Source organism: Amphiura filiformis, chromosome 4 (genome assembly GCF_039555335.1).
Source record: "Amphiura filiformis chromosome 4, Afil_fr2py, whole genome shotgun sequence".
NCBI lineage: Eukaryota > Metazoa > Echinodermata > Ophiuroidea > Amphilepidida > Amphiuridae > Amphiura > Amphiura filiformis.
The window spans coordinates 15,182,474-15,208,911 of NC_092631.1; the positions used below are offsets into that span (position 1 = coordinate 15,182,474).

At 36.9% G+C, this 26,438-nt stretch overlaps 1 protein-coding gene across 1 annotated transcript; it reads right to left on the bottom strand.

Moving 5' to 3' along the window:
• Positions 1 to 24,609, bottom strand: LOC140149999 (tenascin-N-like). The gene is made up of 12 exons (XM_072172002.1): positions 24,464 to 24,609; positions 22,333 to 22,444; positions 15,724 to 15,899; positions 13,548 to 13,838; positions 12,154 to 12,447; positions 11,322 to 11,594; positions 9,607 to 9,861; positions 6,762 to 7,016; positions 5,144 to 5,263; positions 4,544 to 4,663; positions 3,002 to 3,113; positions 1 to 1,668 (listed from the first exon to the last, which is right to left on the bottom strand). Exons 1-12 carry the CDS (start codon positions 24,552 to 24,554, stop codon positions 1,455 to 1,457), a joined length of 2,313 nt encoding a protein of 770 aa, XP_072028103.1. The 5' UTR covers positions 24,555 to 24,609; the 3' UTR covers positions 1 to 1,454.
• Positions 24,610 to 26,438: the final 1,829 nt, after the last annotated feature.

Here is a 26,438-nt window from a genome sequence, read left to right on the forward strand (position 1 = left end):
GGAAATACTGCCGAGTCAGGCAGCATGGTATCCCACAATACAATGCTCTATTTCAAATAGAGCATCTTTTAATATACCGCTATTTCTTGGTTTAGAGTAAAGAAGTAGGTAAAATATATCAAATTATCAATGGATGTACAATTAGCAGTATTTTTTCATCAATTTTAGTTAAAATAAAGTTAATTTGCATGTTTAAATCACATTTTTTTTAAACCGTTAGAAATTGGTTTGTTATTTAAAAATTATTTTCCTCCCGGTGGATTTTTTTTTTCGCCCGTGAAAAATTGTCAACTTACATGTAGCTCATGTGTGGCAAAGTAAAATTTCCACCGATCTTTTATAAAATCACCATGAACAATTTAGTCCTTACCCAGCAAACACAAAACGTTTTCGACATCATTCGCAAAAGGTTATAAAAAAGCATTAAAGTTTGTTTGGCTTAGGCGAAAATTATTTGGTTTTTGTTACTGCATGCATCAATAAAGTCCAGTTACGCATTATGCAACACGCAACTAGCGTAAAGTTCTGCGCCCAACTGTGTGCATGCCATTCTATATCAATACGAGTAATTTTTTTCACCTGTTATAAGCCAAACAAACTTCAGTGCGATATAGCGGAATAAGAGTATCTATCCAACATCATACAATGACACACATAATTTATGTGACGCAATCAAGGAAAATGAGGTAATATCGATTTTGAGTTATTGCAAAAAAATAGTTTGGTAATGTCAAGTTCAATTTTGTATGTATCAAAACATAGCATTTTTGGACTTTTCGACATAAGAATAATTTACCTTGATCGTTTACATGTACAAAAAAATACAATATCACCCAACTTTGCTAAAGCCAGGGCATAAATGAATCAAATGTATTTAGCCTGGTAGTAGTGTTATTCTCTAAAGATTGGTATCTTCTGAAGATAGCTAGTACACTATACTATATCAAGGGCTCAGGGCAAGAGTATCATATTCCAAAATTGCCATTTTGAGAAAAGCAATAAAACAGCATTACCGTAACTCCATTTTGTGGCGCAGAATACAAAAGACCCCCTGCAGAGCCAATGAAAACTTTATGGAACTCCACTGGAGTTAAGATGTTGTTGCTCTGACACATTCAGTAAGCCTGATTTTCAATTGTGTATCGGGTGAATATTTGCCATATTTGCCAAAGGTGGAGTTATTTTGTGGCTGTCAAATGGACGGTGTTGCTTGTTACATTTTCATACCAAATTCTCCTTTTTGCCAAATTGGAGTCAAGATATTGTTGTGCTGAACCCTGGTATTCTTAAAATGCAAACATTTCTAGTGGCATTTACTTCACACTATACGATTCTTATAAAATGCGAACATTTTTAGTGACATTTACTTCATTATCCTTATTTGTTTTGATCTAGGTGATGACTACATCCATACTTGTTTATTTAACTGTCTTTTTACAATTTCAACAGAATTTCTATTCTTGAATTGCAGCATAAAGACCCTGGTAGGTTGGTGGTATCTCGGTAACGGTAGTATTAGGGATTTCAAAGTCTCTCTCACTCCTCTGATAAACTGGATGATTTCCATGATGGTTGTTGGTGCTCAAATTCGACATTCCAATGTGTGTTGAATGATAAGGGCTTTTGTCTTCTGAATGTGAATAGGTCTGGGAATTTGGGCTTGGTTGCCTATTGAAAATAAAATAATGATGATATAATAATAATTAGACTAGAATTATTGTTACGGGGAAATTGAATTAATGAAAAATGCTAATTAGGGTGTGGGAAAAACACTTCTTTTTTTCTGATTAACTTGGAACTCTCGGAGAATTTTACTCGGGTACATACTACTACTGTGCTGAAATATCAGTAAGATTGAAGCATGTTTCGCCCAGGCAGTAGATTTTCACAAAATCCCTACTAATTTGCTATTTCTTACTGTGTCTAGAGGGTCCAAACAAAAGACCCAAAGTATTTAATATTGGCTATGATTTGATCTGAATGCCTACTTTTCCCAGGTTGTTTCTGCTGATTTCTCTATATAGAGTTATACAGTAACAAATAGCAAATAAGTAGATTTTGTGAAAATCTACTGCCTGGGTGAAACATGCTTCAATCTTACTGATATTTCAGCGCAATAGTATTATGGAATGTAATAAAATTCTCTGAGAGTTCCAGTCGATCCAAGAAGAAAAGTGTTTTTCGCTACTCCCTATTATTAGTAATATGGAAATTTATTCAAATTTTGATGATTGGTTGTCTCTGGTATGCAAATTTATTCACACTTATTAAATTAGCCTATTTATTATTTTTATTAAGCTAATTAGGCCTATACATGTTTTGCTATGATATTAAAAAACAATTATTAAAAGAAATCTGACCAACTGACTCTAATCGTCCACAGAGTGAATGACAACCAAACAAGTATTTTTTTTGCTATGATTGTAATTGAAATTCACAAAAACATAAGGTACTGTATAAAAATTATGATGGGGGGTGGGGGTAAAATTTCCAAATGGCATGCCAAAAATTGCTTGCCCCTACCTCTTGGTCTGCCAAACAATCTTTGACCCCTTTGCACATGCCATTTTTTTTGTTCCAAATTAGCGAACCTTAAATGGTCTATGCGAGCATAGCAAGCTGGAAAATTTACATATTTTAATGTTTCTGTACTTTTTAAAGTCTTTTTAGAGTGTGTTACTGAAAAGGTGCCCAGTAAATGTGTGCCAAAAATCACTTGCTCCCCCCTCCTTTTTGACCTGACAAAATCTTTTTACCCCCCCCCCCTGGCCGGCCCAGTGCCCACAAAATCTTGCCCCAATTTTACCCTTCACTCATAATTATTGCACAGCCCCTAATTGACTACACCATGCAGTCCCTTGAGCATACATCCATTTTCAAAATTAAAATTCCATGCTTCATGCCCCACACCCCTTTGAAAACTGTCATGCTATTGTGTTATGTGTAAACTTTTTAAAGCTTCTACATAACACAATAGCATGATAATCTTAATTAAAATTACCTTTTACAGAAATGCTTAGTCAGCATGGTCAGCAGTAAACCGATGGTTAGGATAAGCAGTGTACCAAGTACTGCAACGGCTATAATGATAGCTAGCCAAGGCATATTATCACCTAAATAAAAAAGGATGATGACAAAAAACAATTAAAGTGGTGGATAGGATTCTGCAATATATATACATGAAGAGCTCTGTTGCAAAAGCCCTCACATCCACCTCTGGCTGAAAATTGAGTTACTGGCATGACATTATAGTGTGGGTAAAAATACACATGTATGTATAATATTAGCATTGAATGTTCTTTTAACCAAAAGGAACTGTTTTGGCGTCACTATGTTTGAAAAAAAAAATCATTGTAATTAACAAAAGTTGTAGCTTCAGAAATACTCAAAAATGACATTTTGCCATATTTAATTAAAAATTCATAATAAAAAAAAGTAAATGAGATATTTCAATTTTTCTTTTTCATTTTGAAAGCATTAGTCAAGTTACATAAAGTAGTGTAAACAAAAGGGGCAAATTATTTTGTTGCAAAAGCCCTTACATCCACAAAAGGCGCGATATAAAAGAAATAATAAAATAAATAAGAAGGCTTGAAAATTGTAGCAAACCTATTCTTTTTTAGTTCAATACTTTATCCAAACCCAAATTGAATCAAATCGAACAAGTAATACTTGCACAATTTAAAAAAGCTGTTTTTTTTCCCAAAAAGTCAAAAAGTGGATGTAAGGGCTTTTGCAACAAAGCTCTTCATACTACTGACTCTTCATATCTACTGGTCAGTTTATACTCTCATTTCCATATCTGTTGTTTTATTCTGTGGCTTTAAGGGTAAAACATCTGTATCTAATGTGGTATTATACTATTATGTCTGTAGCTGTCTGTCACATATCTAAATGTCTGTCCCCAAAGGGTAGCTATCAGTGATATCCCGGCCCGGTATCCCGGCAAAGGAGTGAAAATATTTGAAATTGTTTTTAGAAAAGTTAAGGATAATTCAATAAAATTGTCATAAGTTATTTTTCATATAAAAATACTAGGGGAGAAAACAGCAGTTACAGTGTCGATAAACATGAAGGTGAATGAAATGGCATGTACATGTAGCTACAAGTGTCTGGACAGACTCCTCAACATTAACTAAACTATGAGCTTTTTCAATTATTAAGGCTTCACTTACAGGGTATGTTATGCACAAAGTCCTCTTGGTGTCATGACACTATCTGCTGCTGGAGAAGGAGGGTTCCAGACACCAAACTGCTCATCCCACCACCACCCGTTCAAAGTCGGGGCAGTTGCAGCAGACTGAGTGAACTGACAGGCCCGGGACTACAGGATGTAGTATAACCTGGGCTTGATAATACTATCATCTTCAAGAATGTGCACATCTTTAAAAAAGACTGATGCAGATCAAGCCAGGTAGCGGCCATACCCGACCATGGTTTTCAATTTACACTTTATAAAAATGTAAAAATCTGATTTTCAATGATTTTTTTAAGATTTTCTTTTTTTAGATTTTCTGATTTAGTGAATCATTAAAAAACTTACACTCAGTTGTTTCACATCTTATTCCAGTAAAACCATCTGGGCACTGGCAAGTAAATGTGTTGACTCCATCAACACAGACTCCACCATTGACACAGGTTAAGGGTGAGCAGTCATCTATATCTGTAAAAAGTACATACTCTCTAAATGTAAAAGAGTGAAAAACTCACTCCCGAAAAGAGTGATTCACTTATAAGACCACTCAAAAAGGAGTTAAATATGTTTTTTAACTTTAAAACCACTCAAAAAAGAGTGAAAACCACTCTTTAAGAGTGAATTTTAACTCTTTTAAGAAGTTAAATGAAGGACAACTCTAAAAAGTGTTGTCCTCCCGGGGTTGTCCTTCATTTAACTCCTTGAACGAGTTGAAATTCACTCTTTTAGAGTAGTTTTCACTCTTTTTGAGTGGTTTTAAAGTTTAAAAACACATTTCACTCATTTTTGAGTGGTTTTATAAGTGAATCACTCTTTGGGAGTGAGTTTTCACTCTTTACATTTAGAAAGTAAGTATAGTAAAACTTTTGATTGAAATAACACTGAGGTGCTAATACAGTACTGTCTGGCCCCAATTTAGGCCCATCTAGTTTAAAAAGTAAAACTTACCCTCATCACATCTTCTACCAGTAAAACCATCTGGACACTGGCAAGTAAATGTGTTATTGATTCCATCAAAACAGACTCCACCATTGACACAGGGATTGGGTGAGCATGAGTCATCTATATCTGAAACAAATACACAAATATGAGTATATATACAAGTAAAAACTTTTGAAATAATACTTAGGTGCTAATACTTGTACAGTATAGGCATCCCTATTTTAAAGAATACAATGAAGTAGAAAATACTAATTACAAAACACAGAGCAGTTAGACAAACAGTCACTTATTACTTGGATTTGTTAGGATAATTTTGTGGGGTGTACATTATAACGAAACCCATCAGAAGTTGCTAAATGTTTTTAAAATATGAAATAAACTTTCATCTTCCAAGCCATGCATACTTCAAGCATGACCGCACACCACAGACTAACCAATTCCTAAAATGCACATAAGGCATCGATTGGGATGCTTCCACCATAGGGCGATTTAAATTCACAAAAATTTAAATGTCACACTGTATGAATGGTAAACAAACAAACATAACTTCAAATGACCTTTGTTCTCTGTATGTGACCTTAGATACCACCAATACATGAAGGTGCCCATAATGCAGGTATGACCCAAATTTGGTTGTGTTAGGATTTAAACTGTTCATATGAGACCAGATGTTAACCAAAAGTCTAAAATAATGGTATTTTACAAATTGACCTTTACCCTCAGTATATGACCTTGAACATCACCAGTAGATGAGGGTTCCCACAGTGCAGCTATGACCCAAGTTTGGGGGATTTGAACTGTTCATATGAGAACTAAAAGTCTTTAATAATAGTATTTTACAAATTGACCTCAAATGACCTTCAACCATCAGACTTAAACTTAAAAGGAATGAGGCCAAAAAGCGGTACTCCATTTCAAAGTCTCGTCAAGCTAGAGAAAGATGGAAGAACTTGAATACCAGCCTTAACAACTCTTATAAAGCTGACGAGCTTGCTACCCTCAATAAGCAGATGGAAGAAGCTGGCTGATGAGATGGGAAATTACACCAACACCTGGAAAATCATACACTACCTTTCTGGGAAGAACTCAAGGTAAGGGGTGAAAGTCAAAAAGAGGGATGGAACAGCCCCAACCAGTGACCATGAACTCCGCAGCCGACTGATGATGATGATATGAGACCAAATTTTAATTTACAAACTTGTTGACCTCAAATGACCTTTGATCTCAGTATATGACCTTAAACATCACTAAAAAAAAAGTAGCCAAAGTTTCTGACCATGACCCACTTAATCTGAAGTCAATCCGCCCATCCATTCATGAGATATAGCATTCAGGGGACAGAGGGACAGAAGCACAGCCATTGCAAAAACAGGATGCCTTGTGGTGGAGGCATAAAAAATATTTCTAGTTATTTCTTCTCCAAACCATCTTGTCAATTGGTTCAATATGTTTTGTTATGTTAAAATCAATAACTATTTGTAACTGATACTAGACAATTTATTCTTTTCAGCAAATGTTACAATATGGCTTTAACTTATGTACAACCTCATCATGCCAATACGGGTTATTTCCTTAATTACACCACGAATGTGTTTTTTTAAACTTTTTTTCCCTTGTAACTTACCCGTTGTCATTTCTGCCAATGCACCAATTTCAGTCCTCACACCACCAATGATAGCATCAACTCCTATCTGATAGTTTGTATCAGCGTTCAAGCCAGTGACAGTCTGTGGAGACCCTGTGGACTGCAGGACTCGTACATCACTTTTATCATCACTTATGATAGATACCAAATAACCAGTTGCTCCGGCAACATTGTCAAAGCTTATATCCATGCTGTTAGCTTGTACATTAGAAGATTGGACATTGCCTGCAGTTTCTGTAAAATTGTTTTTAAAAATAGATTTTGAATTGTATGAATAAAATGATGAAGAAAGAAGTAATATTATTGATATCAGATTAAGATGTTATTTATAATTGCAGTGTACCAATATTTGTGATACTTGTGGATACCGTAAAAACTTGATAGTTAGCATATGTGCTTACCATTAAGCGCTTTTAAAACATGCAAACATGAACTGCCATATCCACAAAAGTGTAAAGGGTTTTGAGAAAATCATCGATACCAATAGTTATATACGAACAAGTAAACCTGCCAATTTGTGTCTCAACCCTATTAACTCAGTTGGTAAAGCGCCAGACTTTGGTACAATTTCGTGTTTTCAAAAGCACTCGATAGTACATAATGTAAGCACATACATGTATGCTATAAACTATCGAGTTTTTATGGTATAAAATGATAATGAACCAATATTCACACCTGAGAAATTGCTTCTTTCAAAGCAAATTCTTCTGATGTGAACACAGTTGGTAAAGCACCCGACTTTGGTACAATTTCATGTTTTCAAAAGCACTCGATAGTAAGAACATATCCTAACTTAATAGTAGGATTTTCTTACTTCTAGTCCAATAAACAGTACTCACTGTGGACGTTTCGATGTCTACCAGACATCTTTTTCTACACTATTGTTGTTGTGACGAACTTCTGTGTACCACTGAAGCTGATGGTTGCTTCTTTCCAAGAAGATCGTCAAACACGTGACTGAGAATGTATTGCCCCTCGTCCCTGTTCATGATGGTCTCCTGTTTTCTTATCTCTATCGCCTCCTAATCCACCGCTTGTATCTATCTGCCTCTTTACCTTTGACCATGGAGGTATATAAATAAATGGAGAATGATCTAGCCAAGCATCTTTTGTACTACGTTGGTTATGACCAATTATTGTTGAATAGGCAATTTCAGGGGATATTGATTATGCTAAGCTGATTACATTGTTAAGTCTGTTTCACTGGTCATTTATTTCAATGGGGTGCTAAATGCAGTTACTTATAATGTTTATTGGAAAGTGCTCATGTTTCAGAAAATTTAATATCAAAATGTCATTTTAGCCAAAAAATTGCATTGAAATCAGTCTTTTGAATAAAATAAACACCCTATCTGTAGGCCTATATCTGTGGTCATATTGTGACCCCCTACATTTTGGTCATGATTCTTGAAAAATTAAATTAGGCTATGCCCCCCTATTTTTCTTTCCAAAAACTTATGCCCCCCCCCCCCCGTATAGGCCTATTTGGAACCCCCCTCCAAAGAAAATGATGGCCCCTAATTAATTATATTAATAATCATTTAGGCCTAAATACTGATAATTATTTATTATAAAATTAGAAGTTTAATGATGATGAAAAGATTTTAGCTGAATTCAAGTACTTCCGGTAAATTTTACTCGCTCTTAACTCAATTGGCCCAAATTGGCCCAACATAATTTTTCACAATCGGAAGGTAAAAACGTTTTGCTTTCATTTGCACTATATTTGAACTCCCTCAGACCCCTTAAAAGCTTAATATATGAACATGAAAACTAAGTATATTTGTCAAGTTACGGCACAACTAGTGTTGAAAACAGTTTCATAACTTGAGAACAGAACATCCAAATTTCATCGGGTTTTCGCACAATCATACATTGAAACTATAAGCTATCAAAACTGGCGACTTTGAACAGCTAATTGACTAGCTGACGTCATTATACAGTCTCTTTTACAAGCCTTCCGATGCGGGTCAATGTAGGGTCAATTCCTATGAGGAAATTTTGGGAGTGACGATCAATGAACCATGGTAGAGTCTCATAACCATTGTGGAGATCAATAGCTTGGCTGAAGTGGCTAGTCATTCAAGTTTGGTGACTCATTGAATAGAGGTAATCGGATAATCTCCACTTAAGAGATTAGAATTCTGGCGATCATTCTCCATTTATTTATATACCTCCATGCTTTGACGATCTTCTTGGAAAGAGAACTGGCAACCACATTGCTAACCAACCATCAGCTTCATCAGTGGTACACAGAAGTTCGTCACAACAACAATAGTGTAGAAAAAGATGTCTGGTAGACATCGAAACGTCCACAGTGAGTACTGTTTATTGGACTAGAAGTAAGAAAATCCTACTATTATGTTTCATTAACAGTCCTGATGAACATGTTCAGTCATATGCTAACTATAGAGTTTTTACGGTATATGACAATGACCCAATATTCACACAAGAGAAATCGCTTCTTTCAATGCAAATTCTTCTGATGTGAACACATGTTTCTTCATTCAATCTTCAGTAACTAATGAAGAATGAATCTTTAAGTGATTGCTGAAGCGATTTTGTAGTGTGAACTCGCGCTTGATTTGATTAAGAAAAGTTGTTTGTGTGTTTCCAGTTACAGTACTTCATCGCTAGGTAACCACACATGTGTAAGCTTAATTTGATCTTCATGAAATAAGTTAGTTAGAAACCTGACTGCATTTTCATTTGATCCTCATTAAGCATAATGTGAACGCATGCTTCATTAACTGATGACGATTAACTAATCTTCATTGAATTAAGGTACTTTCTTGTGTGAAAGGGGGTCAATAATGGAACTTACTTGTAATGCCCATAGCAGACCCAGCTAAACCTTCTTGTCCATTCACAATAACATCCACAAGTGCCTGATATTCTGTATTAGCTGTAAGTCCTGTGAATGTATACTCCGTTGTATCACCAGGGACTGTCACTGTCTGCTGGGAGCCATCACGTCCTACAAGGGTCACCGAATATGACTGCGCATTTCGTACAGCATCCCATGTCACCTGCATGCCATGGTCTGTGAGGGCGCCAATCTGCACATTGGCGTCAATTTCTGTGATGAATCAAAAACCAAACAGAGAACATGAATGAAAATAATGTCATATACTAGAATTTCAAATTCCACATGGACATTTTCAAACGAGGCAATTTACACATAACCTGGACTAAATAATAAAATAAAGAAGTAAATTTTAAAGTACTTTATTTTGCATTGTATTTCACTGCAGAGTAAGTATGCCCAGGGGCATAGCCAGAGGGCATCTCCCCGTGAGAAGTCTTGTGCCCCCAGGGATGCTGGCCACCCTGATATGTAAGATTTTAGCCCTTTTTATACTTTTTGCCTCCCTTAAAAGTTGGCTTCCCCTCGACCCCCCTTGCCAACCCTCTGAAAAAGTGCTGGCTACACTACTGTATGCCTGTAGCACACACACCCAGACCCTATACATATCTTCCACACACCCACCCCCACACTTCCAACAGTTTGATTGTTCAGTGCCAAAAGTGAGTAAGGGTAATAGTTATCATGTGTAGATAAGTACAATATAATGTGTGTGTAAATTGAACACTAGAAGTAATTACGATTAATTAGTTGATAGTCCATTAATAAAAAGCATCGAAGCAGCATCAATGGTCGATCCAAAGATCAAACACATTTGGCTGTGTTGCCTAAGTGGGTGCTAACTGTTGTTGAGTGTCTAAGCAACCAATTATGGCCACTGCAATATTACCACCCACTAATACACCTGCATGGGCAATCTTTTCCTTTAGACCACCCTCGCTATATAGAGACTAAATTATTACTTTTTCATCAAGATTTACTTTTGCATCAAGCTTAAACAGTTGCCAAACACTTTGAAGTCAAGGTTTAATGTATTGGAAGGAGGGCAGGGCTTCGATAAATGAGGGAAATTATGGGGTAAAAACAAGGTTAATACAACTTTTTGAAAACAAGTGAAAACTGCTATTTTGCTAGGAAGTTTGTCTCAAAAAACATTTTCAAAATTATCGGAAAAGCAAGAAACACACCTTCATAAAATCAGCATCACTTCCGTCACATAAAAAGATGATCAGATCAGTGGAAAGTGGCAAAGAATTTGAATAATGAAATAATTTTGTAAATAAAAATATATCGCATTTTTCGAGAAATTTGCCATCTTGAATAAATGCAGAATTGCATCACACAGTAAAATACTGTCAAACGTGCTTGGAAATGCTTGATAGGCGAGCCCAAATTGCTGTCAAAATGAGAGTACATCAAGTGTCCGTGCTATGCAAAAGTGTTGGCATTTGCATTACCGGTTTTACATTTAGCTCTTTTACGTCCAAAATTGCGATAAAAAATGGATTTTGGAAGCTTAAAGCTTATTCGATGAAATAAAAGGTATGTTTGTATAGCTAAAAACATGTTTAACACTGATGCGAAAGTTTAATTTGATAAATTCGTAGTTTTAACCTTATATAGCTCGGGTGGTCTAAAAGAAAAAGATATCAGTTCACTTTAGGATGAATTACCTAGAGGAATAAATGTAATCTCTGCCAAGTCGCTGAGTGTATCTGGCATCACCTGTGAGAATAACGCAAATCGGTATTCTTCATTTTCTACGAGTCCATCTAGTATGAACCCATTGCTTGTTTTGCTCAATGTTGCCTCATTGTCACCAACATTCTGTCCCTGATAGAACAGGTAGTATTCGTCATAGTTACCACCAACTGGTGGGTCCCAGGTGATGGTTACCGTAGTTGGACTAGTCTGACGGAGGATTACGTTCTGTGGAGGATTAGGTACTGCAAGAAAATGAGGGACACATACAAAAGAGCAACAGTTATCATAAAAGTGTTCAACAAAAGATTAGTTGCACAATCTTGTCATTTTCTTCTTTGTTATTAATTTGTAATAATTATTTACCATAGAAGTGATGATGTGTCAGGATTAACTACCATAGCAATAGGTTAAAACAATTTTTGAATATATCACACTGCACTACTGCACTAGTACATTCACACGGTACCTCCGCATTGAACCATAGATGTCAAAAAACAGGGACAAAGACCTGGATCGTAATTCCATAGAATATTCATATCATGCTGATCACACACACCTGTAAGATTATAGTATCTTTGAAAATAGCTGTATTGTATTCAATCTATGATTGCAGACATACACACATGTGATGAGTGCAATCAGCTTGTGGAGTAGGGCGATATATTTAAAAATTGTTTTGACCTACTGCTATGGTAGTTAATCCTGTTACATCATCACTTCTTCGGTGAATCGGCAGCATCAGTATGTATTACTAAAAACAATAAATCATGTTACACATGCACAACTCAAAACAATACTTACAAGTGATCACATCAGTCATTGTTGTTAAGTCGACAACTTCTTGCACACCATTATTTGACACTACCGCGTCTATCTCCACATGGTGCCATATGCCTGTACTTAGTCCTGTAAAGGTACGGGAAGCCAAGGGAGCAGCAGGTACATCAAACATCTGCACTGCAGACCCATCAGCAGGTGTGACAGTCACTCTGTAATGGGTCACTCTCCTACCATCATTGAATGTAGGTGGTCCATCAAACCAGCCGATTGTGAATGAATCGGTGCTAATTCCTTCCACAGTATCAGGAGGGAGTTCTGCAAGAAGAGAATTAAACAGACGTTTTTCAGAACTGTTAAAGCCATATTATAATATTTGCTGAGGAGAACGCCCTCAAAAAAAATTTTTAATTCAGGTTTTTACACGATTGTAATGAACTTTAGTAAACAAAGATTCTCTGCAAAAATCAAGACTGTAGGTGCTGTAGTTTTGTCAAAATCCGAGATTTTGAATAAACCGCCTGAATCAGCGTTTTATTATTACGATAGAAATATTAGTCGAACGTGTATGCGATGTCAACACAGTACTACATTACACGGCGTCGGGACACACACACGCCAGAGGGTAAATACCATATTACAACTGCCGGCGTGACATGCATTGGCGCTAGTTGTAAATTCCGATTTTCTTTGCTTTACCTCACTCGTTCGGCTCAAAATTAAAAGGGGACGTATCTGACAGTAAATGCTAATATTTTATTGAAAACTAATACTAATCTATTTTTAAAGAAATGTTATAATATGGCTTTAATAGGAGTTTCCTGTATAAAAGTGCCTTGGGCTATTCCAGTTGAAATCCATACACCTCCCTATGAAAGACATGACCTTAATCTCCCACACAGGGAGTGTAGATTTCAAATTGAGTCACCCATTCAGGTAACCCCATTTGAAATTCACACTCCCTGTGTGGAAGATTAAGGTCATGTCATCCATAAGGGGTATATGGAGTACTTGGAATAGGCCATTTCTGGGAAAGGCAGATGGTGAATACTAAGATACTAAAAGATACTACGGATTTCTTAAACCTGTGGGCATAATTGGTTATGTAAGACATCATGAATATATCTCAAGAACCTCAACACCTGTAAACTGAGGTGATATTTGAATTTTTTTCACAATTTTTGTGAAAATCTCAACATCCGTCACTATGGATTTTACCATAATGTTAAGATCCATCAGTACGTAATACAGCTGACGAAATAAATACAAAAAATAAATGAAATTCCAACTGACATACCTTGTCTAATTACAAAGGGTACTTGAGCACAAGCAAACATTTTTGTTTTTTTGCTTAACAAGATCATCTAAACTCCTTGATTAAATACACAAGTTTCCATGTTCAAAATTTCAATACGTACGTATGTCATCCTGCTGAAAGACCAGTACTGCTGCCTCACTCTGTATTCCATCCCGCATAGTATACAACGCCAAATCGTACTGAGAAGCATCAGGTGCCAAATTATTCACATCAAAAGTAGTTGTACCAGCAGGAAGCTCCATCCTGATATAAGGATTGGCTGCTGGGTCTCCTCCTAGTGGATATGCCCATACTACATAGTTTTCACGAGGTGTTGCTCCTGTAATGCCACTGATGCGGTATGTGGTAGCTGATGGCTGGGATACGGTGCCACTTGGTTGTGGGGGTAAACCTGAATTGTAAATTGTACATGTTTTCAATATATCATAGCACATCATAATTTGAGGAAATCAGAAATTTGTAAATGGCACAATGTCTATTTGATCCAATTATTGCAACATATTCAGGGTTGTCAACTCTTACGCATTCAGCGCGAGACTCGCACATTCGGACAATTTCTTAGGCTCTCATGCTAAGGTAGTAAAATCTCATGCCAAAGTAGTAAGTCTGATAGGCCTTCCAAGGAGGTTAGATAGAAAGGAGAGGAAATAGATTACGTAACGCATATTGTTCCTTTGTGCCTATTTGAGTTTCCGAAACACTATTCATTGAGAGGTACCTTTTGTTTGAGACAAAGGGCTTCCGCCATTAAATCGGTAACTGTCCTGACAGCGTATTAACGCTATAATAGGCAGGCTACTGTCAATAAGTGATCAAACGAAAGTCACATGAAAGCGCCTACACTAGCGAGAGGTACCTTTTGTTTCCATACATCCAAAGGGGTGTAATTGAGTAGCCGTATAAGCACAAAAGGCACACATTAGCAGTGGGTGTACAGTTAGTTATCAGCCACTGACTTTAGGCGCTTCATTTAAATCGATTGCACATCAGAATTAAGGCTGCCAAGTCTACATGTCTTTAGTACTGTATAATGGTAATACTAGCTACGTATACATGTAACATATAATAAGTACTGGTGTAGGCTTATATAAAAGTTGTTTCACAAATTGACATTTAATTTTATTTTAAGGAGATTGGCGTATACCGAAGGATGGGGGGCAGCTCTTCTGTGAGAGGTCTTGGGAGGGAATGAGGGAGGAAGAGGTGGAGGATTTGATATAATCAGAAATGTGTAAAATTGCACAAGAAATTCATATGTCAGTTTGGTCCACTTATTGTGACATAACAAGTTAACATGTAAATTCATAAGTAGGCCTATGTCTATTAACATTTTGCAATTTAAGACAACCAAACATTTTTAAACTAGGCCTACACATGTACCTCATAAGTTGGTCTAGTTATTATGCCATAACATGCTGTGATTTGGGGAATTAAAATTTTTGTAAATTGCACATGCATGTAATTCATATGACGGTTTTTCCCAGTTGGTGCAATATAACATTTTGTGATTGAAGACAAAGAGAAATTTCTGTTTGGTCTGTCTGGTTATTGCAACATAACAAAACTATATTCAACTTAATTATGATTAAGTCAATGGGGGGGTTATTATATATAAGATGAAATGAAAGTCAAAATAGGGGGAATTTACACACCAAAACGTTCAAAATATAGTAGTGTCCTAATTTCGGCATATATCACATAAAATCAGAAAATTCAAATTCAGTTTGTCAAATTTTTGTTGTTATCAATATAATACAGGAATACACTTTTTATACATTGGCTATTCAACTGACCAAGTTGTTTTGTCATAACATTAGTTTATTTATACCTTGTTTTTATCTAAATAAACACGTTTATACAACATTTTTGACTTGTGCCTACTAGATCTAATGATGTGTTCTCTCATTACAAGATGGTTAAAAAGTGATATGAAAAAAGAAACTGTAGGTCTCAAAAACCCCTATCCAATCAAGGGAATGAACCCAGGTTTGGTTAGACAGACTATAATATGGCCTATGTCTATTTTATCCAGTTATTGTTGCAACATAACAAGTTTGTCTCAAAGCTGATGAGATTTCACACGCACATATTTGGCCACAAGTTTCATTCTTTATGCACAAATTGCTATTTCATATGAGTTTCAACTGATTTTAAGGTAAATTGTGCTACTAGTATTTCATGGTCTCATACAAATTAAAAATGAATAAATTGAAAGCTGTCAAAAGATAAACATAGCATGTTTTGAGACAAACAGTTTTATTTGGTGTGATACATACGAGGATTTCCTGGCTCAATCTGGGCAACAATTGCATCTGCAGGCACACCTCCGGTGACAGCAAAAACAGCAATTTGAAACTGGTTGAGATCAATGGGTTCTTCTACAGGCAGTACATAGCTAGTTGCAGTGCCTGGAAGTTCTATGCTGGCTACATTGTTTGGATCAGCATCATATCTGCAAATTACAGATGAACATGAATATGATAATTAATTAAATTTGCGCAGTACATAGGGATGGGGGTGGGGAAATTGCTCCCCACAGATATTTCAGGGATAACATGGGGATGGCAAAGTGTAAAAATATCATTAAAATGACTACAAATGGGACAAATATGAGAAAAATCTGGACTAAATCGACCCCACACTATAGTAAACATTTCATTTGAATGACAGCAGCTGTATGTGATCCGATCGCAATTGTATTTTTAAATACAACACAAACACATGACCTTGCATACTTAATGAAAACATTAACTAATCATGAGTAAGTTGGCTTCACTTCCGCATTGCACACACCCCATGCACGCGGGCGTTCATCACACTGTATCAGTAGACTTCGATTATATATATAAATGCGCTTTTATAAATGCGCACATGACCAGATGGCCAGCGCCATATTTGAATTACATCACTGAAATGACGACCATTGAGGGAGTGGCTACAGTTGTGACCTTGTTTCGTGGCTAGCACTGGCAAGGAACATTGGCTGGAGGTTCGATGCTATAAATTTGCAAGGATAAATCATGGATATCGAAGGATCATGATTATTGCACAGCACCCCTCCCCATGTACAAACATAACTACCGTAATTTTTATTTATCTTATCTTATCTTATCTTATCTTATCTTATCTTATCTTATTTATTTTATTTATTATTACTTATAATTTTAAAATATCATTCGTTCCCCCTTTCGGCTAGGCAAAACCCACCCTCCCCCTTTTACACTCATAAATTAATTGTTTTTTGGCTAAGTTTCCCCTTCCGTGTAAAGTACAACTTTATAAGCCGTTTGAACCAAACTGAACAAAATTGATGTATACAATTACAATATATAATACCATGACAATAATGTGGTATTTACCAGGGCTACGACACTCAGCTCATTTGCATGGCAAAATTACCCGTCTCCTCCGCAGCCAATTTGGTTTCGCTCCATCGAAATCAAGCTGGCCACGGAGGAGACTACCCTCCTTGTGTTTGTTCATTTGTGTATGGAGAGCCATTATTGGAGTCTATAATGACTTAGGCTACGCTCTCAGCTAGAGTCCGACGCTGCATTGTACTAGAAATACCTTTTCTGTGAAATCGCTATAGAGCCAACCGGGAACACATATTCGTTTTGAAAATATAGCATTAAAATTAGTATCACCCTTGTGGCCCCGTGCAGTGAAAAACCTTAATTCTTTCATTAAAAAGAAATGAAAATTAAAAACAACACAGATCTATCTGTGCACCTATAAAATGGGCACAGCAATTTGTCTCAAATATGAGTGAATTTTAAGAAACATACGGGATATGATGAACATTGACCTGACGCCATGATAGCAGGATCTATTAGTCGTTTATATACAATGTATATACCGTATTGTCATAATACCAATATTTGTCATAATATATAATGAGCAATATTTAGCAACGTAAGCGTGCAGTTCATATGCACAAACGAATACTGATGTTTATGATATTCAGGTTTTTGTACATCACATATAACATGTCACATAGGAGGTCATACGTGTTGACATTCATCTATTGTATTTGTTCAACTGTGTATGGAGAGGATTAACGCCATTAAAACTCTATCAGTATTAGGGCGTAGTTCAGTGAACTCATCGGATTGCTATTCCAAGTACTTTGATAATACAGATAATATGCATTAATGGGTCGAGGCGATTGCATTGAAAAACCTAATAAATTATTCATAACAGTTACGTAATCAATCGATAGTGCGGACACTTTTCATTTGCAAACCACCAAAATTAAAGTGATCTTTTAGCGTTGGAAAAGAAACCACGTGTATAGAGTGCCCTCTCAATAATAGGTTCTGTATTTACCATACTAGCTGAATTAACAATGGATCACATACGTGATTGTACGTCAAATTGTCATATAACGTATGAGCGTGATGTATAGTATACGAGTCTTCTTCTTCAACATCTTTCAGCCGGGATGATCAGACCATGTACAGTCATCTATGTGTTTATACTCTAAATTGTACGTCAAAGGGTGTACAGATTACCGATTTAGCATGGGGGACACAAAAAGGTGCTTAAAAACACATTTTGAATTTGTTTTTTGTCCATTTGCGAGCGAATGAGTAAGTTAGAGTTGAGGAGGTAGGGCGGGGACATCTAGCCTATTAGTTCGAGAGGGACATTATTCTGAAAAGGGCTGAAGTTATAGCTTCGTCAATTTACGTTATAATTAGAGTTAAAATTAGGGTCAGGGTTATTTTCAGTGGCGGCACTAGGGGGGGAGGGGAAATACTTATCTTGACTCCCAAATAAATAAATCCATGACCCCTTCCTTCCGAAGAAAATGACAGCCCCCTAAGTTCCCTACGTGCAAAAATTATCAAATAACATCATCGGCAGCTACTCAGTTCTGACCTTAATGCCAGTAAGAATCACATTTTGTAATCAATATGGCCAGTTGACACGCCTATTTAGCACGCAAATAATGAAATATAAGTTTTTAAATCAGCTATATCTAGCTTTTCCGTCATTAATTTTTTTTTTCCGTAATGGAAAATCCAAATAAACAGTTTATTTTTCGGGTAAAATTATTTTGCCCTTTGCAATCAATGCCACTATTTTGCAAAAACAATTTTCCTTGTAACCTGTCATTTTCGCCTATACTTTTGCGTGTGGAATTTGTGTATATCCGGGTACCTTACATCGTTGAACACGGTATGGCGACTTGTAGATGTCATGTGCGCATTTATAAAAGCGCATTTATATATATACCCGAAGTCCACTGTGTATACAGACAATTGTCATGCTGTTGGCAGCTGTGTTCATCAAATGAAATTTTTACTATAAAATGCTGGCTATGCTGCTATGTTTAGATGTTTGGAAATCCAATACTATGATTGGCTTGAAATATACAAATATCCTGAAGCATATAGAAAACAAGATTACCTCTTATTTAATTTAGGTAAAAAATTGGGACAACAAAAAAGAAACTAGACTTAGCTGTGGTCTAACCCACGAACACAGCCGTGTTATGACCCCTAATGACATTTTACCCCAAAATATATGAAAACGCCCATATACATTGGCTAATGTCAATGCATGGGTGCATGTGGCACCACTTTGCTATGTTTACTTGTGACAGAAGGGGCATTTTGAAGGTTTTTCATCTCAGACCGGAAGTGACATTTGACCCCAAATAAAAAAATACCACATATGAATTGGGTAACCACAATTCATGTGTGAACATACCGTTACTGTCCTATGTTTTTCTTAGCAAATAAAAAAAAGGAAGGTTTTTCGTTTTATACCGGAAGTGACCCCTTAATGACCTTTGACCCCAAATCTGTGAGGACCCCATAGACACTGGGTAATAACAATGCATGTGTGCAAGTGGTGTCACTGTCCTCACGTAATTTGTGGGAGAAGAAGCATTTTAAATGTTTTATACCGGAAGTGGCCCCTTAATGACCTTTGACCCTAAATAAAAAAATACCACATATACACAGGGTAACTACAATTTATGTGTGAACATACCGTTACTGTCCTATGTTTTTCTTAGCAAATAAAAAATTTTGAAGGTTTTTCGTTTTATACGGAAGTGACCCCTTAATGACCTTTGACCCCAAATCTGTGAGGACCCGTAGACACTGGATAATAGCAATGCATATGTGCAAGTGAGGTCACCGTCATAATAATCTGTAGGAGAAGAAGCATTTTGAGTTGAAATCACGTTTTTGACCCATATGACCCCAGCGTGACCTTTGACCCCACGAGTTTCATGTGACATGTAGGGGCATGGTCAATGATGGTTGTGACCAAATTAGGTCCAAATCAGTGTAAGCATGTGAGTACTAGAGCAAATGTAATGGTCGGCAGAAAGAAAGAAAGAAAGAACTAGACTAAGCTGTGGTCTAACCCACGAACACAGCCGTGTTGTTACCCCTAATGACCTTTGACCCCAAAATATATGAAAACGGCCATAGACATTGGCTAATGTCAATGCATGGGTGCATGTGGCACCACTTTGCTATGTTACTTGTGGCAGAAGGGGCATTTTGAAGGTTTTTCTTCTCAGACCGGAAGTGACCCCTTAATGACATTTGACCCCAAATAAAAAAATACCACATATGAATTGGGTACCCACAATTCATGTGTGAACATATCGTTACTGTCCTATGTTTTTCTTAGCAAATAAAAAATTTTGACGGTTTTTCGTTTTATAGCGGAAGTGACCCCTTAATGACATTTGAAACAAAATAAAAAAATACCACATATGAATTGGGTACCCACAATTCATGTGTGAACATACTACGATTACTGTCCTATGTTTTTCTTAGCAAATAAAAATTTTGACAGTTTTTCGTTTTATACCGGAAGTGACCCCTTAATGACATTTGACCCCAAATATAAAAATACCACATATGAATTGGGTACCCACAATTCATGTGTGAACATACCGATTACTGTCCTATGTTTTCTTAGCAAATAAAAAAAATTTGAAGGTTTTTCGTTTTTTACCGGAAGTGACCCCTTAATGACCTTCGACCCCAAATCTGTGAGGACCCCATAGACACTGGGTAATAACAATGCATGTATGCAAGTGGTGTTACTGTCCTCGTAATTTGTGGGAGAAGAAGCATTTTAAAGGTATTTCATTTTGTACGAAGTGGCCCTTAATGACCTTTGACCCTAAATAAAAAAATACCACATATACACAGGGTAATTACAATTTATGTGTGAACATACCGTTACTGTCCTATGTTTTTCTTAGCAAATGAAAATTTTTGAATTTTTTTTGTTTTATACTGGAAATGACCCCTTAATGACCTTTGACTCCAAATCTGTGAGGACCCCATGGGCACTGGGTAATAGCAATGCATGTGTGCAAGTGGGGTCACCGTCATACGTAATCTGTAGGAGAAGAAGCATTTTGAGTTGAAATCACGTTTTTGACCCCTATGACCCCAGCGTGACCTTTAACCCCACGAGTTTCATGTGACATATAGGGGCATGGTCAATGATGGTTGTGACCAAGTTAGGTCCAAATCGATGTAAGCATGTGAGTGCTAGAGCAAATGTAGTGGTCGGCAGAAAGAAAGAAAGAACCTGTAAGAAAAAAGACACAGCCGTGACTAACGTCACGGCTGTGTAAAGAAGAACCTGTAAGAAAAAAGACACAGCCGTGACTAACGTCACGGCTGTGTAAGGATTACATACACATGTAGCACCAACAGGTACTCAGTTCTTAGTATCTGATGTTCACTTACTTGTGTATGTTTCAACAACAGCTGTTGTCTTTATCAACACTTGATGGTAGTGACTATTAGCAACCAATGCTAGAAGTAGTTCAAACGTTGATCTTAGAGTTACCAGTTGGTTTTCCTCAAGGGATTTTCTTGATACCCTGTTTCCGAAACTCATCAAATGTGAGATAATTGGTACTGTCCTTTGTCTCTATTCATGGTGGTGCCCCTCCTCAGTACCAATTATTTCGCATATTTGATGTGACTACCCATGAAGTGTTGATAAAGGCAACAGCTGTTGCCGAAACGTACATAAGTGAACATTCTGGATCAGATACTAAGAACCTTGTCTACTGAGTTTACAATACTGATCCTGATGAATCTGTTCAATCATGAACAACATGTACTATTCTCTCTAATTTAAGCCCTCCCCCTCTAATAAATGCCCATAATTTTTGCAACCATTTTTTCAATAAATGCTCTCAAAATACTATACAAAATAGGTATTTCTGAACATACGTTCCACACCAATTGCACGATAGCCATGTGTGCGGCCATTGTTATTAACAGTGTTGACAGTATACTCAGCTTAGATTATTAATACACAGATTGGAATTTTCCATGCCTGTGCCATCTAAGCGCACTTGAATTCAGCTGACGCCGGTACAGCGTACAGACCTGGCGACATCGCTCATCTTACGCGAGAAGTTTATTTTGTGTACGCTCACGCTGTTTGCGCTATTTTTGAGTTTGCTCACACGGTACCTGACTTAGCGTCAATCCCCTGAGGCAACATGCCATGTTTCCGCGGTATGATACTCAGTATTTGTAGAAATTCCTTATTGTTTACGGAGCACCGCAGCACTGCCAGACGGTACTAGTGATGTTTATATGGGAATTATCACTGTAAGAAAGACCTCTAATAAACGTCCCTCTTTTAAAAAATGCAACGCCCCGGCACGTTAATTAAAGAGAATATGGATACTCTAAACAGTACTACAGACAACAGTGAAATAATCTCAAACAAAGCACAAATTATGGAATAAACCTTTCAAAATTAAACTGCAGCTGGACAACAGATTCATCCATATAAAAGAGATCATTTTAAAAATATCATGTACTGCCATTTGATTTGATTTTCACACGCAACAATATATCATAAAAGAAACCTACCTAAACTGTATGTTTATTGAGTCTGGTACCCCTGAAAGATCTGCAGCAGTCCATGTAAGAGCAAAGTGACCAGGACTTGTAGCTTGGAGCGCAGGTTGTCCAACCCATGTTACTATGGGGAAGAAAAACAAGGGAGAAATTTGTGTTGGATTTAAAGCCCATCTTAATTTAATAGTTAGTCTCAAAGCCCTTCCCAAGTTGAAAACCTAATACGTAATGTAGTTTTTTTTTACAAACTGGGACAAGCTTCTTGACAGGAATACGCCGGCATTATGCATGGATAGTTTCAGTGTGTTCAAGATGAAGAATTTTATTGAGATTTACTAATTGGGCTAGTTTTACGATGTCAGATGTGAAATTTTTGTATGGTGAATTTTGGGATAAAAAAAATAACAGAAAAAATGAAATTTACTCAATCCTGCAGGAACCCACAAAACGTGGGCAATTTTACTAATGCATGCACGGGCTTGAGAAAAACTATTTAATTAAAATGGCCTTATGCAAAATGTCATAAAATGTTTACATGAGTTAATCATACTCGAGTTAATCATTGAGTATAGATGCTAGTTTTACAAATCCATAATTTGCCTACCTTATCACATCATTCTAAGTTTATTCAAGTTTGTCCAGCTTATAATTGGCAAAAATTATTTGTTTTTTGTTACTGCGCAAGTCAATCAAGTACATTCCAACTCATGTAAATTCACCAGTCACACATTATGCAACATGCATTTCTATAAGTGTTGCGCCCAGCAGTGTGCACGCCATTCTATATCAATACACGATATTATGAGTTTCATTCTTTTGCCTATTATAAGCCAAACAAAATTGAGTAATGTTCTAAAGTTTTTCAAATAAATCAGAGCAGAGGCACAAATTTGATTCCAACCTTGATGCTCGTTGAAGTGAAAGAGGTTGTAAACAGGTTTGTTTTGATTGTAAATGTATCAAAGCACAATTTCAATATACTTATTTCTGGATCAGAGGTTTATATTGAACACTGGAAGAGCTCCCAGGGTGTAACATACTTGTATGCAAACATGAATATACAGGTTTTTCCCAGCGAGATAAGAATTATTTTGTGTAAAGAGGGCATGCAGGCACTGGATTGGATTCCAGAGGGAGAGATAATATCACAATAATGTTACTCAAATTCAGAAATTTTACCCAGGACAAAAATCAAATTCAGTCTCCTTAAATCTGCCATTTTAGGCTAATTCACTACGAGCCTCATAATGTAAACTAATGGAAAGCACTTTATCGGTCAAACAATTATTTTACACCATCTCTTGACACACACCAATTAATATTTAGCCCGTGCAGTTTATGCAGACCCCTTCCAGACCAGTCTTGGAATTTTGCGACAAAATATTCCATATTAAATGTCAAGTCTGTATGTACTAGTGGTTTGCCTCAAGTTCGGTAGTGATGTAGTTGCATTCACTGGTCGCAATATCATGTTAATAGTCTCCTCCGCAGCCAGTTTGGTTACTCTCCATCCACACAAACAGTCTGCCATTGACCACGTATACGCCGTTTCTGGTTGGCTAAGAGGGTGACAATGCAAAGTCTATTATTAGAATGTAACATAGAAACGGTACATTCGGGAACTTGATTGCCAGTGGGTTGAACTCCTGGCTGAATAATTAGATGGCGAACAGCACGTGGTGAATGATGTTATGAGAAAAGTGTTAGCCAATCATAAAGAACTCATTCGTTCTCATTGGCAAAATGTTTGTGTGGACGGAGCGGAACCAGGCTGGCTGCTTTGGAGACTATTAATGTTAACCACGCAGAGTGTACATGTATGTATGTATGTATGTGGGCTTGTCAGCACGCTTGCAGCGTAACCGTGAAAAATAATTGACTTCACTACTTTTCCTTGTTCTTTATCTTCAATTCTGTTTTTCTTTTCAATCCATATAGATCAACATGATTATCATGTTTATATATAGGTTTTTTAGTCTGGTTGAGCATTTTCCTTGAGCCTGGTCCACACGGAGCAACCGTATCAATATCTCATTTATCTCATTTATCATTTATCTCCAACTGACAGCAGTGTTTACAAATGCACATACAAGCACAAACAAAAAAGAAGCAAAATAAAAACCATTAAAATTTATAAACTTACCTAATTGTGCTAAGCATATCTGAATGAAACATATATAGGCAAGTAAAACCGTCAGCAGTAGGCTCCTCCTTTTGATGTAATAAATCGCCATATTTTGATCGATTTATTATGTTGTCTACAAATGTCTACCACAAAGTTGTCGTAGAAAGACCCTACTTCCTTTTATCCGCATTTACCTATGCAGTCATCAAACTTTTTCTTCAGTAATACTGTATTGAGAGTTGGTACTATTTATATATGGTAGATCAAGGTGGGTCCCAGATGACACCTTTTAGTTCAAGTAGACATCTTTCAAGCCCAAAAAAGCACCCACATGGTGGTGCTTGAACTGAATTCAGCCAGAAATCTACCACTGGTGTATCAGTACTTTACTGTCATGAATCCAGGCCTACAGCCACAACCCAAATCACCAAAAGGTCCACTGACTTAAAAAAAAAAAAGCTCAAATATACCCCTGCACACCGACATCGCCTGGCTAATAATTACTTTGTCAGCAGAGATACTAAAATAAATACCCGGGATCGATACACATGAATTTGCTATGCACAAGTTTGATATGAGAAGAAAATCTTTGGATACCGGGGTAGAAAATGAAATATATCTCCCGTAAATGATTTCGTATAAAGAAATATTATATGTGCCGAATTATATAGCGCAGTATAGGCCAATCGTAGAGGTAACCTAAAATCATATGACCAATGGAGTACCATGCTCGACTGACACATAGCGAGGTCAGTCACCGATCGGGGCTATTGTCAGTAGCCTTAGTCAGATGTCCTTTGGCCCATTATGCGACTCAAAACTATTAAACAGGTCGATACAAAATGGCCATGCGTGGCGGTGGATTCAACCTACCATGGCAATTTTTGCCATGAAGATATCGGGGCGATGACACTGTGCCCTGAAGGCTGTAAAGAAAATTGTGTTAGCCGGGTACAGAGAGTATAAAGAGAACACTTGTTTTGAGTGAAATATTGTTCAAAAACATATCCAAAAAGTCCATTTTGAGAAAAGAACACCAATCTTTACCATCCAAGCAAGCCATTTTATTTTATTATTTTTTGTTTTTGAAGTCCTACGAACCATAACAAATTTCTATTAGTGGTAGCAGTGGTCCACCTTTAAACATCCAACCATTGAAGTAGCCCAATACTGTGGCATAAGATGGCAATCCTGCATTATTCTGCTTGGGAATTTAAAATCATTGGGAATCATCATGAAATCCCTGTGTCAAAATCATGCAATTTCACATTGAAACTTTTATTTGTCTTTGTCAGTGATTCTCACACTTGTCTTAATATGTATTGACCATAGGCATAGTGATAGTGAAGTCAACTAAACAAAGACAAATATATCGACTGCTCAGTGCCAGAAGTGGGTAAGAGCAATAGCGGCCATGTGTAGCTGCCATGTGCAGATAAGTACAATATACTGTGTGTAAATTGTCAAATGTTCACAGGGCAGCTATGTTAGATGCCAAGAAGTAAACTCAATCACAATATTTGGCTCGATCTGATCCAATCATGCCAAAGGAGATAATTTTGAAAATTGTGTTATCGCAATCATCAATTTGCCTGGTAAGCATGCTGTTAAGCCCCCAGGTTTGCCTCTCAAGCTTGCATGCTTATGTATGTGAAAGTAATCCTAGCACATATCCCTATGCGCTGGGCCTTGACATTTTTTTAGTTATTTTTATTAAACATACACCCCTGTACTCCACACACCCCACATGTGTTTGCTGGCAAAGGAAGACCCTGTACAGGACCGGCAAATGGAGACATGTTTTTCTGATTTTTTGCGCCTAACAACAGCACGTTGATCCCATTTTAAACAAATTATACATAATTGGATTTTAACCTATCAACCAGGGACTGATTTTTTATCACCAATGAGGGATGCACTCTCATATGCATTTTTTAAGCCGTTTGCAGTCAATTGCACAGCATTGCACTAAACAGGGATGGTCCCCGGTTGC